Below are 16,750 nucleotides of genomic sequence, written 5' to 3'. Positions count from 1 at the left end.
CGTGTGGCGGGGCCTTTGTCTCTCGCACCCGCCAGAAGTTGGGATCCGTCTCTGCTGTTCCGCTCTTCCACCTCGGTATCCACCCCAACTCCGTGACTTTGTCACAGCTTCCGTTGCCCTGTGATCTGCAGGTCCTGGGAGACGCAGAGCTAAGATGCCAGGACATCCTGGAAGCTGGGAAATGGTGAGTATGCGGGCTTGGGCCTCCCGAGAGCCAGGAGCGAGCTGTAAAACCGGCGGGACCGGTCTCCCCACCGCCCGCTCCTGGGTCACCAACCTGAGTCCCCTCTGGCGCAGCTCCTCCCCAGGCCTCTCTGTCCGCAAGATGGCGTCTGGGCCCTCAGCTGAGACCCCTGCGTTCCACCCCCCCGCCCCACTTCCCTGCGTGGCGCCCTGTCTGGAGTTCCCTGGGCAGCTCTGCACCCTCATCCCCGAGTGTTGCCCAGATTGTTCAGAGGCGAGTCCTCGGGGCGGAATCCTGACTCGGTGTGTACGCGGGACGGGCTGCGGCCCTGGGGTCTTCAGTTTCCGTTGTTAAAATTTTGTTTGTTTTTTTGAGACAGACTCCCGCTCTGTAGCCCAGACTGGAGTGCAGTGGCCCGATCTCGGATCTGTGCAAACTCCGCCTCCCGGGTTCAAGCCTCCCGAGTAGTTGGGACTACAGGCGCATGCCGCCACGCCCTGCTAATTTTTTTTTTTTTTTTTGTATTTTAGTAGATTCGGGGTTTCACCGTGTTGGTCAGGCTGGTCTCAAACTCCTGACCTCGTGATCCACCCCCCCTCGGCCTCCCAAAGTGCTGGGATTACAGGTGTGAGCCACCACGCCTGGCCTTTATTTATTTATTTTTAAAGACGGAATCTCACTTTGTCACCCAGGCTGGAGTGCAGTGGCATGATCTTGGCTCACTGCAGCCTCCTCCTGGGTTCAAGTGATTCTCCTGCTTCCGCCTCCCAAATACCTGGGATCACATGTGCATGCCACTATGTCCGGGTAATTTTTATATTTTTAGTAGAGATAGGATTTCACCATGTTGACCAGGCTGGTCTTGAACTGCTGACTTCAAGTGATCCACCCACCTCGGCCTCCCAAAATGCTGGGATTACAGGTATGAGCCACCATGCCCAGTCAAGAATTACCACTTTTTTGAATACAATATAAATCTCTTGTGGTACAGAGAGTGTTCAGCACACAGGTGAGATTGTGTTTCTTCATTGCTCACCTACTAACCGTTAAAATTGTCACCCTCACATAGTGATGGAGCCCACTGGTAAGGTCCTGAATCTCCTGTACAGACACAGTCCACAGTTGAAATTGTGAGTGTCATATGTGAGCATTCGGCAAGAGTTTGAATAATGACTCATTTCTAAATCTAGTTCATAGGCAGATGAGAATTTTTCTATCTGAACCAATGAAAATTCTGCCTTCATGTCCTCCTAAGGACATGTTGACTCTCATACCTGAGCTGAAGGCAGAGCGAACACAGTTCACAAGAGGGATGGAGGATCTCATGCACAGGTTCAGTTCATTGGTGAGATTGTCAGTAGCGTACTTAGACCCAACATAAAGAATATGGTGACTCTCATACCTCGAACGGGAACCTGTGTGGGATTGTTAATTCATCACTGGACCTTCCTGCAGGTGTGATTGTGACATACTCCTTTGTCCAGCACCTGATTGATTTCGGTTTCCTGCCTGGTCCCATCCCAAAGGTAAGATTGTAGTATATCACTGGTCCCAGCACCCAGTCCTCTTTTTATGGGACCCCACAAATTTTGAGTATTATAAAATATTACTGGATTCTGCACCCATGTTATGTGACTCTCCCACTTGTACCCTACGTGTTTGTGCCGTATTGAGGCACAATACATTGCATTAGAAACGGTTACATATAAGACCGGGGACAATGGCACATGCCTGTAATGCCACCACTTTTGGGAGGCTGAGGCAGGTGTATCACCTTAGGTCAGGAGTTCAAGACCAGCCTGATCAATCTGGTAAAAACCCATCTCTACTAACAATACAAAAATTAGCTGGGAGTGGGAACTACAGTGCACCTGTAGTTCCAGTGATTCAGGAGGCTGAGACAGGAGAATTTCTTGAACCCAGGACATGGAGGTTGCAGTGAGCTGAGATTCGCCACGGCACTCCAGCCTGGGTGACAGAATGAGACTCTTGTCTCAAAAAAAAAAAAAGTTACACATTGCTGGGTCCAACACCCAGGGTATGTAACACTTTCTTTCTGGATCCTGCCTACATGAAGCTTTGTTTGTCATATAACTCAGTGATGCCCATCACCATGGTGATGTTACTTTCTTTTTGTTGTTGTTGAGATGGGAGTCTTGCTCTGTTGCCCAGGCTGGAGTGCAATGGTGTGATCTTGGCTCACTGCAGCCTCCGCCTCCCAGGTTCAAGTGATTCTCCTGCCTCAGCCTCCTGAGTAGCTTGGACTACAGGCATGTGCCACCACGTTCATCTAATTTTTATATTTTTAGTAGAGATGGGGTTTCACCCTGTTGACCGTGTTGGTCTCAAACTCCTGACCTCAAGTGATCCACCAGCCTTGGCCTTCCAAAATGCTGGGATTACAGGTGTGACCCACTGTGCCCAGCCGGTGATGTTACTTTCTTCTGCCTGGTCTCTGCTCACAGAGACCTACCATCAAGGTGATGTGACTCTCTTTTCTTATTCCCTACATATTTGTGTGTTGTGACATATTGCTTGGCTCGATACCTAAAGGATGGGAGTCTCCTACCTGGGCCCTTCCTGCAGGGAGCATTGTGACATGTGTCTGCCTTCCTCACCTAGGAGATGTAACTCTCTTCTTCTGCCTGCACTCTGCCTACAGGGTAAATTGAGGCATATTGCTGTGACCAGCAACCAAATGATGTGTTTTTTCTGCCTTGGTCTTTATTACTGGAATGGTGGCTGACATGTTGCTGGGCCAAGCGTCCAGGTGGTGTGACTATCTTCTTCTGCATGGTCCCTGCTTACTGGAACATTGTAGCATATTGCTACACCCAGCACCTAGCTGATGGGATTCTTCCCTGGTTTTAGGTTTTGCCTACAGCAGACATTGACATATTGCTGGGCCCTGCACTGACATTATGTGACTCTTCTGCTTGTGATATGCCCACTTGGGCCCTTGTGACACATTGCTGGGTCCAACGGCCGGGTGATACAACTTTTATGCCTGGACCCTGCTTATGGGTGACATTTTGAAATATCTTTGCACCAGTCACACAGGTGATTTGACTTTCTGTCTTACTGGTCTCTGCTCTCAGGAAGTTTTGTGACATTTTCCAGCACATAGCTGATTTTATATATATATATTTTTTGAGACTGAGTTTTGCTCATGTTGCCAAGGCTGGAGTGCAGTGGCGTGATCTCAGCTCGACACAGACAACCTCCACCTCCCGCGTTTAAGCGATTCTCCTGCCTCAGCCTCCCTAGTAGCTGGGATTACAGGTATGCGCCACCGCACCCAGATAATTTTGTATTTTTAGTAGAGAATAGGGTTTCTCCTTGTTGGTTAGGCTGGTCTTGAACTCCTGACCTCAGGTGATCTGCCTGCCTAGGCCTCCCAAATTGCTGGGATTACAGGTGTGAGCCACTGTGCCTGGCCCTAATTTTCTTTTTTTTTTTCTTAGTTTTTTCTACAGGGAAGATTGTGAAATATTGCTGAATCCAGCACCAAAGTGATACTACTCTTATTTTTTTCTTGGCCCTGCTCAAATAAGACATTGTGACATATTGGTGGGTTTTATATCCAAGTGATGTGAGTTTCCTGCCCTGGACTATGCTTACAAAAAATATTTTGATATATCTTTTTTTTTTTTTTCCCCAAGACGGGGTTTCGCTCTTGTTACCCAGGCTGGAGTGCAATGGCACAATCTCGGCTCACCGCAACCTCCGCCTCCTGGGTTCAGGCAATTCTCCTGCCTCAGCCTCCTGAGTAGCTGGGATTACAGGCACGCACCACCATGCCCAGCTAATTTTTTGTATTTTTAGTAGAGACGGGGTTTCACCATGTTGACCAGGATGGTCTCAATCTCTTGACCTCATGATCCACCTGCCTCGGCCTCCCAAAGTGCTGGGATTATAGGCTTGAGCCACTGCGCCCAGCCCATATTTTGATATATCTTTGAGCTCATCAACTATTTTATGTGACTCTACTTTTTTATCTGGGCTTTGTCCATAGGTCAGATTGTAATATATCTTTGGGCCTGGGTCATGCTAACATTAAGGAGAGTGACTTACTGCTTGGCCCAGCACACAGGTGATGTGATTCTTATGCTTGGTCCCTGTCCAAGTAGTCACTGTGACATATCTCTTGGCCAATCACCTAAATAATAAATCTCTTTTTTTCTGAACCTGTCCACAGTAGGAAATGTGAGATGTCTCTTGGCCCAGCACCTGTGTGATGTGACTCTCCTCTCATGCCTAGGCCCTGCCCACTATAGTGATTGTGCCACCAGCTCCCACGTTATCTGACTCTTGTCTTCTTCCTGAGCCCTGCAAACGATAGCACTAGGAAATATCTCTGGGCCTTTCACCTAGGTGATGTGACTTTTCTGCCTGGACTTTCCTCTCAGTGGGTATTGTGACATGTTGCTGGATGCAGCATTTAGTTGATATGACATCTCTACTGCTTGGACTGTGACCAAAAAAAAAAGATTTAGATGTATCACTAGGCCCAGCCCCTACACAATGGAATTCTTGTCTTATCTTGTCTGGGCCTTGCATACATTTTGTATTGTGACATATAGCTGGGTCTATCACCAAGGTGATGGGAGTCTCTGACATAAGCCCTGGCCCCGAGAGTATTATGACATATTTTATTAATTCATCACCTAGGTGATGTGACTTTTTTTCAGCCTGCGCCCTGCCAAAGGAGGATCGTGATGTATCACTGAACCCAGCACTTAGATGATGTAATTCTTATCTTTTGCCTGGACCTTGCATATTTTGGATATTGTTACATATCACTGGGTCTGACATTCGGGGATAGGAGGCTCCTGCCTGGGCCCTGCCCACAGGGAACCTTGTGACATATTTAGACATCTATCAATTATAAGATGTGACTTTCCTCATCTATATGCACCATGTCCCAAAAAAAGATTGTAACATATCACTGGGATCAGGCACCAGATAATGTGTCTTACCTCTCAGGGTGTAGCTCACAGAGAGCATTGTAACATATCGCTGGGCCCAGCACCCAGGTGATGTAACTTGCTGCCTGTGCCCATCTTATAGGGAGAGATTTTAAGGCATCTCTGGCCAAGCATCTAGGTGATGTGACTCTCCTGCCTGCTCCTTGCCCTCAAAAAAGATTGTGACATATGCCTGGACCAGCCCCAGGTGATGTGACTCTCCTGCTCACTCCCTACCCATAGGTGTAATTGTAACATATATTTTGCCCCAGCTTACAATCACTATGATGATTCTTGTACCTTGAACCAGGCAGTAAAAGAGATACACATTGCCTAGCTAGGCTTGGGAAAACAAACATGATTCTAAGCTTTCTTTTTTTGCAAAGGTCATAGAGAATTACTACTCCCTCAAATGTTGTAAAAGCTCTTAGGTGGCACAGAGAGTATCATCACAAGCCAAAAACACAGATGAGATTGTGGCTTTTTTTGTTTGTTTTTGAGACTGAGTCTCACACCCCTCCAGCACAGGCTGGAGTGCAGTGGCGCGATGTCAGTTCATTGCAACCTCCACCTCCGGGGTTCAAGTGATTCTCCTTCCTCAGCCTCCCGAGTAGCTGGGATTACAGGCGTGTACCACCATGCCCATCTAATTTTTGTATTTTTATTAGAGATAGAGTTTCACCATGTTGGTCAGGCTGGTCTCAAACTCTTGGCCTCAGGTGATCTACCTGCCTCGACCTTCCAAAATGTTAGGATTACAGGCATGAGACACTACACCCGGCTGCGATTGTGTTTCTTTCTTTCTTTTTGAGATGGAGTTTTGCTCTTATTGCCCAGGCTGGGCTGCAGTGGTGCAATTTTGGCTAACTGCCTTTCCCGGGTTCAAGTGATTCTCCTGCCTCTGCCTCTCGAGTAACTGGGATTACAGGCACCAGCCACCATGCCCAGCAAATTTTTTGTATTTTTAGTAGAGACGGGGTTTCACAGTGTTGGTCAGGCTGGTCTTAAACTCCTGACCTCAGGTGATCTGCCTGCCTCGGCCTCACAAAGTGCTGGGATTACAGGCATGAGCCACCGCTCCCGGCCTGAGATTGTGTTTCTTAAATGGACACCCTGCCAATCGTTGTAATTGTAACCTTAGCATGGGCAAAGCTCATTGATGAGGTCCTAAATCTCACATGCAGATGCAGTCCACAGTTGGAATTGTGACTGTGATATGCAAACATCCAGCCAGAGTAGGAATGATGGCTCATTTCTAAACATAGCCCATGAACAGGTGATGACTCTCCTGTACGGATCATTCAGTTGGAGAGATGTTGACTCTTAAATCTGGGCCTAGGGCCACAGGTACGATCCTGTGTTCATGCGACCATGAAGATCTCAGAGTGGATTCGAATCTAATGCATATTGTACCCTTGGGTAACACACTGAGTGCCCTTACATGGCCCAGCACATAGGTGACATTGTGACACTCATGCACACCCAGCCAACAGTAAATATTGTCATCCCTTAACATAAATACAACCCACTTCTGAAGTTCTGGATGCCACACCTGGAGACAGTGGAAAGTTGCAAAATTGACTCATTTTTGTTTTTGTTTGTTTGTTTTGAGATGGAGTGCAGTGGCATGATCTCAGCTCACTGCAACATCCACTTTCTGGGTTTCAGCAGTTCTACCTCTGCCTCCCAGGTAGCTGGGACTACAGGCACATGCCACCATGCCCGGCTAATTTGGTATTTTTAGTATAGACAGGGTTTCACCATGTTGGCCAGGCTGGTCTCTAACTCCTGACATCAGGTGATCCACCTGCCTCAGCCTCCCAAAGTGCTGGGATTACAGGTGTAAGCCACCATGCCTGACTGTAAAAGTGACTCTTCTTTGTGAATGTCGTTCACAGATGGATTGGTGCCTCTCAGATCAAGGTTCAGCACACCTGTGAGACTGTGATTTTACTGAGGAGACACAGTCTGCAGAAGAGATTGAGGCTGTTATGCATGGATTCATCTACACTGAGATTGTGACTTCTGTACTTAAACCCAACATCCAAATGGTATTGACTCTCATACCTAGAATGAAGACATGTGAAGAATTGTTTTCTCATTTCTGGGTCTTTCTGCAGGTATGATTGTGACACATGCCACTGCTCAGAACATGAGTGATTTGACTCCTGCCTGGGCCCAGCACACAGATAGGATTGCGACATATCGCTGGACCCAGCATGTAGATGATGTGACCCTATACTCTTGCCTTGGTGCTGCCACAGAGGGCATTGTGACATATCAGTAGTCCCTGCACCCAGGTAATATGTTTCTCTTTTCTGTGCCACATGGGCTATTGTAACATATTGCTGGGTCTAACAACAAGGTGATATGAATCTCCTCCTTAGACCCTGGCTACAGGAGACATTTTGCCATATTTCTGGACCCATCATCTTTTTTTTTTTTTTTTAAGACAGGGTTTCATGTTGGTCAGGCTGGTCTTGAACTCCTGACCTCAGGTGATCTGCCCGCCTTGGCCTCCAAAGTGCTTGGATTACAGGCGTGAGCCACCACACCCGGCCCCCTTTTTTTTCTTTTTTTTTTTTGAGATGGAGTCTTGCTCTTTCACCTAGGCTGAAGTGCAGTGGTGCAATCTTGGCTTACTGCAGCCTCTGCCTCCCAGGTTCAAGCAGTTCTCCTGCCTTCACCTCCTGAGTAGCTGGGACTATAGGCATACATTGCCATGCCTGGCTAATTTTTTGTATTTTTAGTAGAGATAGGGTTTCAGCATGTTGGCCAGCTTGGACTCGAACTCCTGACTTCAGGTGATCCACTGGCCTTGGCCTCCCAAAGTGCTGGGATTACAGGTGTGAGCCACCACACCTGGCTCTATTATTATTATTTTTTTAGATGGATTTTTGCTCTTTTTGCCCAGGCTGGAGTGCAGTGGCGCGATCTTGGCTTACCACAACCTTTGCCTCCGGGTTCAAGTGATTCTCCTGCCTCAGCCTCCCAGGTAGCTGGGATTACAGACGTGCGCCACCATGCCCAGCTAATTTTTGTATTTTTAGTAGAGACGGGTTTTCACCGTGTTGGTCAGGCTGGTCTCAAACTCCTGACCTCAGGTGATCCACCTGCCTTGGCCTCCCAAAGTGTTGGGATTACAGGCATGAGCCACCGCGCCTGGCCGATCCATCATCTATTTTATGTTACTCTCCACTTTTACATGGGCTTTTCCCTAGGAGACATTGTAACATATCTGGGCCAAGCACCTAGGTGATGTTACCCTTCTCTTCTGCCTGGGCCCTGACCACAGAAGAGGGGGTGACTTATCACTAGGCCCAGCACACAGGTGATTTGATTTTTCTGCCTGGTCCCTGTCCAGAGAGGACATTGTATACATTTGCCTGCACTGGTAAACTAGATGATGTGACTCTCCTTTTGCCTCTGAGACTTATCCACATATTGTGATATGTCACAATCCCAAGTGACAAGTGTCACTTGGGATTGTGACATATCACCTGTCTCAGGACCTACATAATGTGATTATTGTTCCACGCCTCAGTCCTGCCCACTGGGGTGATTGTGACATATAACTAGGCCTAATTCCTAGGTTATGTGACTCTTCTTCACTTAGGGCATTTTGACATATTTCTGGAGCCTTCTCTTAGATGATGTGACTTTGCTGCATGGGCCCCTTCTTTTCCGAAAGTATTGTGCCATAATTTTTGACCTAGTAACAATGTGATGTTACCCTTGTCTTCTGCTTGGTTTTTGACCAAGGAGGGATTGTGATTTATCACTGGGCCCAGCACCTTGGCGATGTGACTCTCCTCTCCTACTCTAGGTTTCAGGGAGAAAAGGAGAGTCACATCACTTAGAGGAGAAACAGAAAGATATGTCATAATTCCATTAGTAGGACCCATGCAGGAAAATTACATCACCTAGTTGTTGGACCCAGCCATTTTTAAAAATATACACAATTTTCAATATATACAATACATAATTCACTAACACCGAGGGGAAACAAATTGTATATATTAAAATATGGCTGGTCCAACACCTAGGTGATGTGACTCTCTTGCATGAGCCCTGCTAATAGAGGAATTATGACTTATCTTTTTGTTTGTTACCTAAGTGATGTAACTCTTCTTTTTGTTTGTTTGTTTTTTGAGACAGAGTCTTGCCCCGTCGCCCAGTCTGGAGTGCAATGGCAAAATCTCTGCTTACTGCAACCTCTGCCTCCTGGGTTCAAGCGATTCTCCTGCCTCAGCCTCCCAAGTAGCTGGGATTACAGGCACGCACTACCATGACTGGCTAATTTTTTGTATCTTTAGTAGAGACAGTGTTTCACCATGTTGACCATGGTGAAACATGGAGTTTGAGCGGGTCTTGAACTCCTGACCTTGTGATCCAGCCGCCTCGGTCTCCGAAAGTGCTTGGATTACAGGCGTGAGCCACCGTGCCCAACCGTAACTCTTCTTTTCTACCTGAACCCTGTAAAAGGGGAGGATTGTGGCATATCACTGGACTCTACATCTAGGTGATGTCACCACTCTTCTCTTTAACCTGGGCCTCTTGTATGGTGGGTATTTTGACATATCGCTGGGTCAAACCAAATGGGTGAAAAGCTCTTGCCTGGGCCTTGTCTATAGGAAGCCTTGTGACATATCTGTGCATCCATTACTTTGGAGATAATGACTCTCTTCTTCCATCTGCACCATGCCTGCAGGAAGACTGTGATGCACCTCTGGGTTCAGCAGCCAGGTGCTGTGTCTCTTGTGCCCAGACCTTGCCTGCAGAGAGAATTGTGACATAGCTGGTCCCAGTATCCAAGTAACGTGATTGTTGTCTGCGCCTTGCTTTGGAGAGGGAATTGTAACATAACCCTGGACAGTTAACCAGGTGATATGACTCTCCTGCCTGGTCCCTGTCCTGAAAAATTATGATATATTTCTGACCCAGCACACAGGTGATGTTACTCTCCTATTTACTTTCTACTGACAGGTTAGATTCTGTCATATACTTTCGCCCAGCTCACTGTTGTGTTGATGATCCTCATACCACAAACCAGTCAACAGCAGAGATACTGGTGCTCGTAGCTAGACTTAGAGAAATGGGTAAAGTCCTGGGTCTTCTCTAGGTAAGAACATCATAAAGGATTACCATTCCTTTACCTTTTGTATGTAGTCTTTGGACAGTACAGAGAGTGTTATGATAGGGCCAAGAACACAGGTGAGACTGTGTTTCTCATATCCAGAACCTATCAAATGTTAACATTGACACCCTCACACATAGAGCACACTGACTGGGAGATCCTGAATTTCACATGTGAATGGAGTCCACAGTAAAAATTGTGACTGTCATATGTAATCATGTGACAGCAGTTAAGATGGTGACTCATTTCTAAACCCAGCTCATAGGCAGGTGAAGTCTTTTTTTTTTGAGACGGAGTTTCACTCTTGTTGCTTAGGCTGGAGTGCAATGGTGTGATCTCGGCTCACCACAACCTCTGCCTCCTGGGTTCAAGCAATTCTCCTGCCTCAGCCTCCTAAGTAGCTGGGACTACGGGCATATGCCACCATGCCCAGCTAATTTTTGTATTTTTAGTAGAGATGGGGTTTCAATATGTTGACCAGGATGGTCTCGATCTCTTGACCTCATGATCCACCCGCCTCGGCCTCCCAAAGTGCTGAGATTATAGGTGTGAGCCACCGCACCTGGCCAAGGGCTCTTTTCTCTAGACCCAGACAATTGGAAAGATGTTGACTTTAATACATGAGCTTAGATCCACAGGTATGATTATGAGTTTGTATTAGAAAAAAAGCCTCAGCTGGAAAGTCTTGACCAGACACGGTGGCTCATGCCTGTAATCCCAGCACTTTGGGAGGTTGAGATGGGTAGATCTCCTCAGGTCAGGAGTTCAAGACCAGCATGGCCAACATGGCGAAACCCCGTCTCTACTAAAAATACAAAAATTAAGGGGGCTGGTGGTGTGTGCCTGTAGTCCCAGCTACTTGGGAGGCTGAGACACGAGAATAGCATGAACTCAGGAGGCAGAGGTTGCAGTGAGCTGAGACTACACCATTGCACTACAACCTGGGCAACAAGAGTGATACTCTGTCTCCACAAAGACAAAAAAAAGTCTCAGAACAAATCGTGACTATCATGCCTATTGTATAAAGCACTCAGGTGGTACGTGCCTATTGTTTAAAGCACTCAGGGCCTAGCACACAGGTGACATTATGACTCTCATATGCAAACTCAGCCAACAGTAAAAAAATTGTCAACTTTTCACATGAACACAGCTCAATGTAGAAGTTCTGACTCTCACATCTGAGTGAGATGTGAGATAGCCAAAAGTGGGAAAATTGACCCTCATGTGAATTATGTTCACATGTGGGTTGGTGACACTCAGACCAAGATTCAGCATGCCTGAGAGGCTGTGAGTCCATTAAGGGACACAGTCTGCAGCAAAGATTGAGGCTCTCATGCATGTTTCCAATCCACCTTTGAGACTGTGACTCACGTGTACTTAGACTGAACATACAAAATGTATTGACTCTAATACTTAGAAATAGGACGTGGGATTTTTAAGTTCATTTCTACATTTTTTGCAACTGTGATTGCGACAGACCCCTTGGCCAAGCCCTGAGTGATTTGACTGCTGCCTTGTACCTAGCCTGCAGATTAGATTGTGACACATTGCTGAATCCAACACCTTGGTGGTGTGACTCTGTATTTTTGCCTCAGCACTGCCCACTGTGCAGCATTGTGACATTGCTAAGCTCCGCCCCCTGGTTATGTGACTCTTCTGCTTGTGACGCCCCCTGGTTATGTGTCCTGCCTTCATGGGCCATTGTGACATATTGCTATGTGCAACATCAGGGATACAACTTTTCTTCAGTGGGGTCCTGCCTGCAGGAAGCATTATAATCTATCTGTGCACCCATCATCCAGGTAATGAGACTTTCATCAGACAGAGTCTCACTCTGTTGCCCAGGCTGGAGTGCAGTGGTACAATCTTGGCTCACTGCAATCCCCGCCTCCCCGGTTCAAGCTATTCTCATGTCTCAGCCTCTTGAGTAGCTGGGATTACAGGCACCTGCCACCACATCTGGCTAATATTTGTATTTTAGTAGAGATGGGGTTTTGCCATGTTGGTCAGGTTGGCCTCGAACTCCTGACCTTAGGTGATCCACCCGCCTCAGCCTTCCAAATTGCTGCGATTACAGGACTAAGCCACCGTGCCTAGCCCATGTGATTCTCTTTCTACTAGGTTCCGGCTCATAGAATTATTACCTATCACTGGGCCCAGCACCTAGGTGTTGTGATGCTTCTTTTCTACCTACATTCTGTTCACAGTGTAGATTCTGACATACTGCTGGGCCAAACATCAACATGACGTTACATTTTTTTGTCAGCACTTTCCTCATCAGCCATTGTGACATGTTGTTTTGCTCAGAACTAAGGTAATGTGAGCCTCCTGCCTGAACCCTGCCCACAGTGGGCATAGTGACATATTTGTGAACCCATCATCTATATAATGGGACTTTTTTTTTTTTGAGACGGAGTTTCGCTCTTGTTGCCCAGGCTGGAGTGCAATGACGCGATCTCGGCTCACCGCAACCTCTGCCTCTCAGTTCAAGCAATTCTCCTGCCTCAGCCTCCTGAGTAGCTGGGATTACAGGCACCCACAACCATGCCCAGCTAATTTTTGTATTTTTAGTAGAGACAGTGTTTCGCCATGTTGGTCAGCCTGGTCTGAAACTCCCCACCTCAAATGATCCACCCACCTTGGCCTCCCAAAGTGCTGGGATTACAGGTGTGAGCTACCATGCCTGGCCTATAATGTGATTTTTTTCTTTCAGCCAAATAACACTGTATTTTCCTAGTTTCTTTTTTTATTTTTATATATTTTTATTCTTTATTCAGACAGTCTATTGTGGGATATTTTCGTGGTTTCAATGCTTTTGTCTTTGTCCGAGAGAAGGAGGAGATTGGAAAACACCATCATCAAATTTCCTATTAGTTGTTGAATCACAGCATCAGAGTAGCTCAGGAAACTCAACCAAGTTACCGTCTTCCTCCTCGATGACTTGTGCTGGTTGTCCAGGCATCATCTTCTTGAAAAAATAGAAGATGTTGTTTTTGAAGCATTTCAGCATCTCGTAAGCAACGGAAGCTGTCTTGTTGAGTACATAGATTGAGCATGTTTTTGATTAGAATCATCAACCTGGTGATTAAGATTCTCGTTGCTAGTTTTGGCAAATATGTCATTAATTGGTCAGGAAGCCATTTTTCTATCTCATCCATAAGAAAATGGACCACTACATCCACCAGAATTTCCATGGCCATGTTCATTATTAATGAAGTAAATGAGCCCATGGTAAGTGTGACGAGCGTTCTGTTGGTTTCAGGTGAAGTTCTGTAGTGGCCTAATGTGACTTTCTTACTTGGCTTTAGCCTATAGGAGAGACTGTGGCATATATTTGGCCCTGGAACCTAGATAATGTGACTCTTCTTTCCTGCCATGGCCCTGCTCTCATAAAAGAGAGTGACTTGTCACTGGGATCAGCACAGAGGCTACGCGATTCTTCTGCCTGGTTCCTCTCCACAGGGGTCACTTTGACATATCTGGGCCCATTACTTAGACCATGTGACCCCTCTTCTTCCTGGGATGTGTTTACAGTTTGGATTGCAGCATATCACTTAGTCCAGCACCTACGTGATGTGACTCTTTTCTCATGCTTTGGTCTTGTCCACAGGGGTGCATGTGATATGTAGCTGGGCCCAGCTCTTAGGTTATGTGATTTTTCTTTTTTCATTTTGAGCCTTACACACAGGGGGCATTGTGACATTATCTCTGTTCCTTTCACCTAGATGATGTGAGTCTTCTGCCAGGGCCCTTTTCTCAGAGGGTATTGTAACATTTCTGGACCCAGAACCTAGGTGATGTGACTCTCTTCTGCCTGGGTTCTGCCTAAGATGTGACTTTTTTTTTTTTTTTTTTTTGCCTGATCTCTACATACAGTTCGTATTGTGATATATGGCTGGGTCCAACACCTAGGTAAGTCTAGGTGAGTCTCCTGCATGGATTCTGTTCAGCAAGGTATTATGACATATTGTTTTTTTAATCACTTAAGTGTTGTGACTCTCCTTTTTTTACTAGAAACTGCTACAAAGGATAATTGTGACATATCACTGTGACTCTCCTTTTTTCCTGAGTCTCACATAGTTTAAGTATTGTATATATTGAATCTGAGACCAACACATAGGGGATGGGAAACTCCTTTCTTGACCCTGACCACAGAGGCTTTGTGACATCTGCATCTATGACCTAAATATGTGACTCTTTGTTTCTGCTTGCACCCTGCTATCAGAGAAGATGGTGACAAATTGCTAAGTGCAGTGTATCTTGTGCTGACCTCCTATCTCATCCTGTGACAAGAATGCCTAACCTGGGGATGCAGCCAAGTAGGGTTAGCATATTTCACGCAGCTGCTATTCAAGATTGAGTTGCTCTGGTTTGAATGCCTCTGACATTAAGATCCACTATAAAATTATGTAAAAAGTCTATTTGAATTATAGTGAATGAGAATTAAAAGACTTAGGGAGGGCTATTCTGAAAGATGTAGTGATAGTTATATTTGTGTTTATGAGTTTTTTTTAATTAACCTTTTGTTTGTTACTTAAGAATAGATATTTTGTTTTGTTCTGTCTAGTTTAAACAGATACACTTGATCATGAAAGGGGTTTCCACTGTTAAAGGAAAATAAATCTCTTGATGCCAAAATTACCAAGTGAATAGAAAAATCAAGCTGGGAACTAAGTCTGGCAAACCTGCTTCCCATTTCATTTATAAATAAGATAGCTACAAAGATAAAAAAGCTACATATCTCACAATTAGCCAACAAGGAAATTCCTTGAGAACAAATGACAGACGGAACTCAAAACCATTTCTCTGAGCCTCACCTGAGATAAATGCATATCTGATTGCTTCTTCTGCACTATTGTTAATTTAGAAATGCAGATTCACTGAGCCAGAGTAAATTGTATCTTCAGTCAAATGTTTATCGAGGACTCAAAAGAATCCAACCTTTTGTCTCTTATTTACTTATAATCTGGAAGCCCCTACTTCAAGCTGTCCTGCTTTACTGAATCAAATGTACATCTTACTCATATTGATTGATGCCTCATGTCTTCCCAAAATGTATAAAAGCAAGCTGTGCCCTGACCACCTTGGGCACATATCCTCAGGACCTCCTGAGACTGTGTCATAGGCTTCTTTTTAACCTTGGCAAGATAAACCTTTTAAATTGATTGAGACCTGTTTCAGATACCTTTTGGTTTACACAGCCACAGCGCTGCTAGCTGGAATGTACTCCTGAGTGTAAACAGCCCAACCATAAGCCACCTGTTCAGTAGAAGAAGTGAATCAAGAGCAGGGCCTAGCATAGATTAAAGACACATGAAGTGAGTGGCTCTCTGGGTCCTGGCTCCTAATGGAAAGGACAGTCACATAGATGTTTCTGAATGTTTGGACAGCCTGGCCTTTCCTGACCCAAATCCCCCCACCAGCTTTTTATAAAGCACACCTTTGTCAGAGGTGTGCGAACCAGAGCAACTCTATTTTAAATAGGAGCTGGGTGAAATGAGGCTGAAACCTCCTGGGATGCTTTCCCAGACAGTTAAGGTATTCTAAGTCACAGGATGAGATAGAAGGTCAGCACAAAATATAGGTCCCAAAGACCTTGATGATAAAACAAATTGCAGTAAAAGAGCTGGCCAAAACCCACTCAAACCAAAATGGCAGTGAGAGTGACCTCTAATTGTCATTATTGCTGCACTTACCGGAGCCATGACAGTTTAGAAATGCCATGGCAACATCATGAAGTTACCCTATATTGTCCGAAAAGGTGAGACATAAATAATCCACCCGTTGTTCAGCCTGTCATCAAGAAACAACCATAAACATGGGCAACCAGCAGCCCTTGGAGCTGCTCTGTCTATGCAGTAGCCATTCTTTTTTTTGGATGGAGTTTAGCTCTTGTTGCCCAGGCTGGAGTGCAATGGCCTGATCTCGGCTCACCGCAACCTCCGCCTCCCGGGTTCAAGCGATTCTCCCACCTCATCCTCCCAAGTAGCTGGAATTACAGGCATGTGCTGCCATGCCTGGCTAATTTTCTGTAATTTTAGTAGAGATGGGATTTCTCCATGTTGGTCAGGCTGGTCTTGAACTTCCTACCTCAGGTGATCCACCTGCCTCAGCATCCCAAAGTGCTGGGATTATAGGCGTGAGCCACCATGCCCAGCCTAGAGTAGCTATTCTTTTATTTCTTTACTTTTTCTTTGAGACACAGTCTCGCTCTGTTGCCCAGGTTGGAGTGTGGTGGTGCAGTCAGTCTCAGCCCACTGCAACCTCTGCCTCCAGGTTCAAACGATTCTTTTGCCTCAGTCTCCTGAATAGCTGGGACTACAGGCATGCACCACCACGCCCAGCTAATTTTTGTATTTTTAGTAGAGACTGGGTTTCTATGACAGAATATTGTTTGCTAGGAAAAATAAAAAGTAAAAAAAAAGAGACTGGGTTTCACCATGTTGGCCAGGATGGTCGTTT

At 45.9% G+C, this 16,750-nt stretch overlaps 1 protein-coding gene across 1 annotated transcript in view; it reads left to right on the top strand.

Moving 5' to 3' along the window:
- The window catches only part of LOC108297631 (zinc finger protein 43-like), a 59,455-nt gene continuing 42,705 nt past the window's right edge, over positions 1 to 16,750 (top strand). Inside the window, 2 exon segments of the mRNA XM_037735482.1 lie at positions 1 to 184; positions 7,050 to 7,202. Coding sequence (XP_037591410.1) covers positions 7,143 to 7,202 — 60 coding nt within the window. The 5' untranslated portion in view covers positions 1 to 184; positions 7,050 to 7,142.

This window comes from Cebus imitator, unplaced genomic scaffold (assembly GCF_001604975.1).
Source record: "Cebus imitator isolate Cc_AM_T3 unplaced genomic scaffold, Cebus_imitator-1.0 Scaffold823, whole genome shotgun sequence".
NCBI classification, from domain to species: Eukaryota; Metazoa; Chordata; class Mammalia; order Primates; family Cebidae; genus Cebus; species Cebus imitator.
The sequence above is the reverse complement of the archived record's forward strand: the minus strand, read 5'-3'. Positions and strand labels throughout refer to the sequence as shown.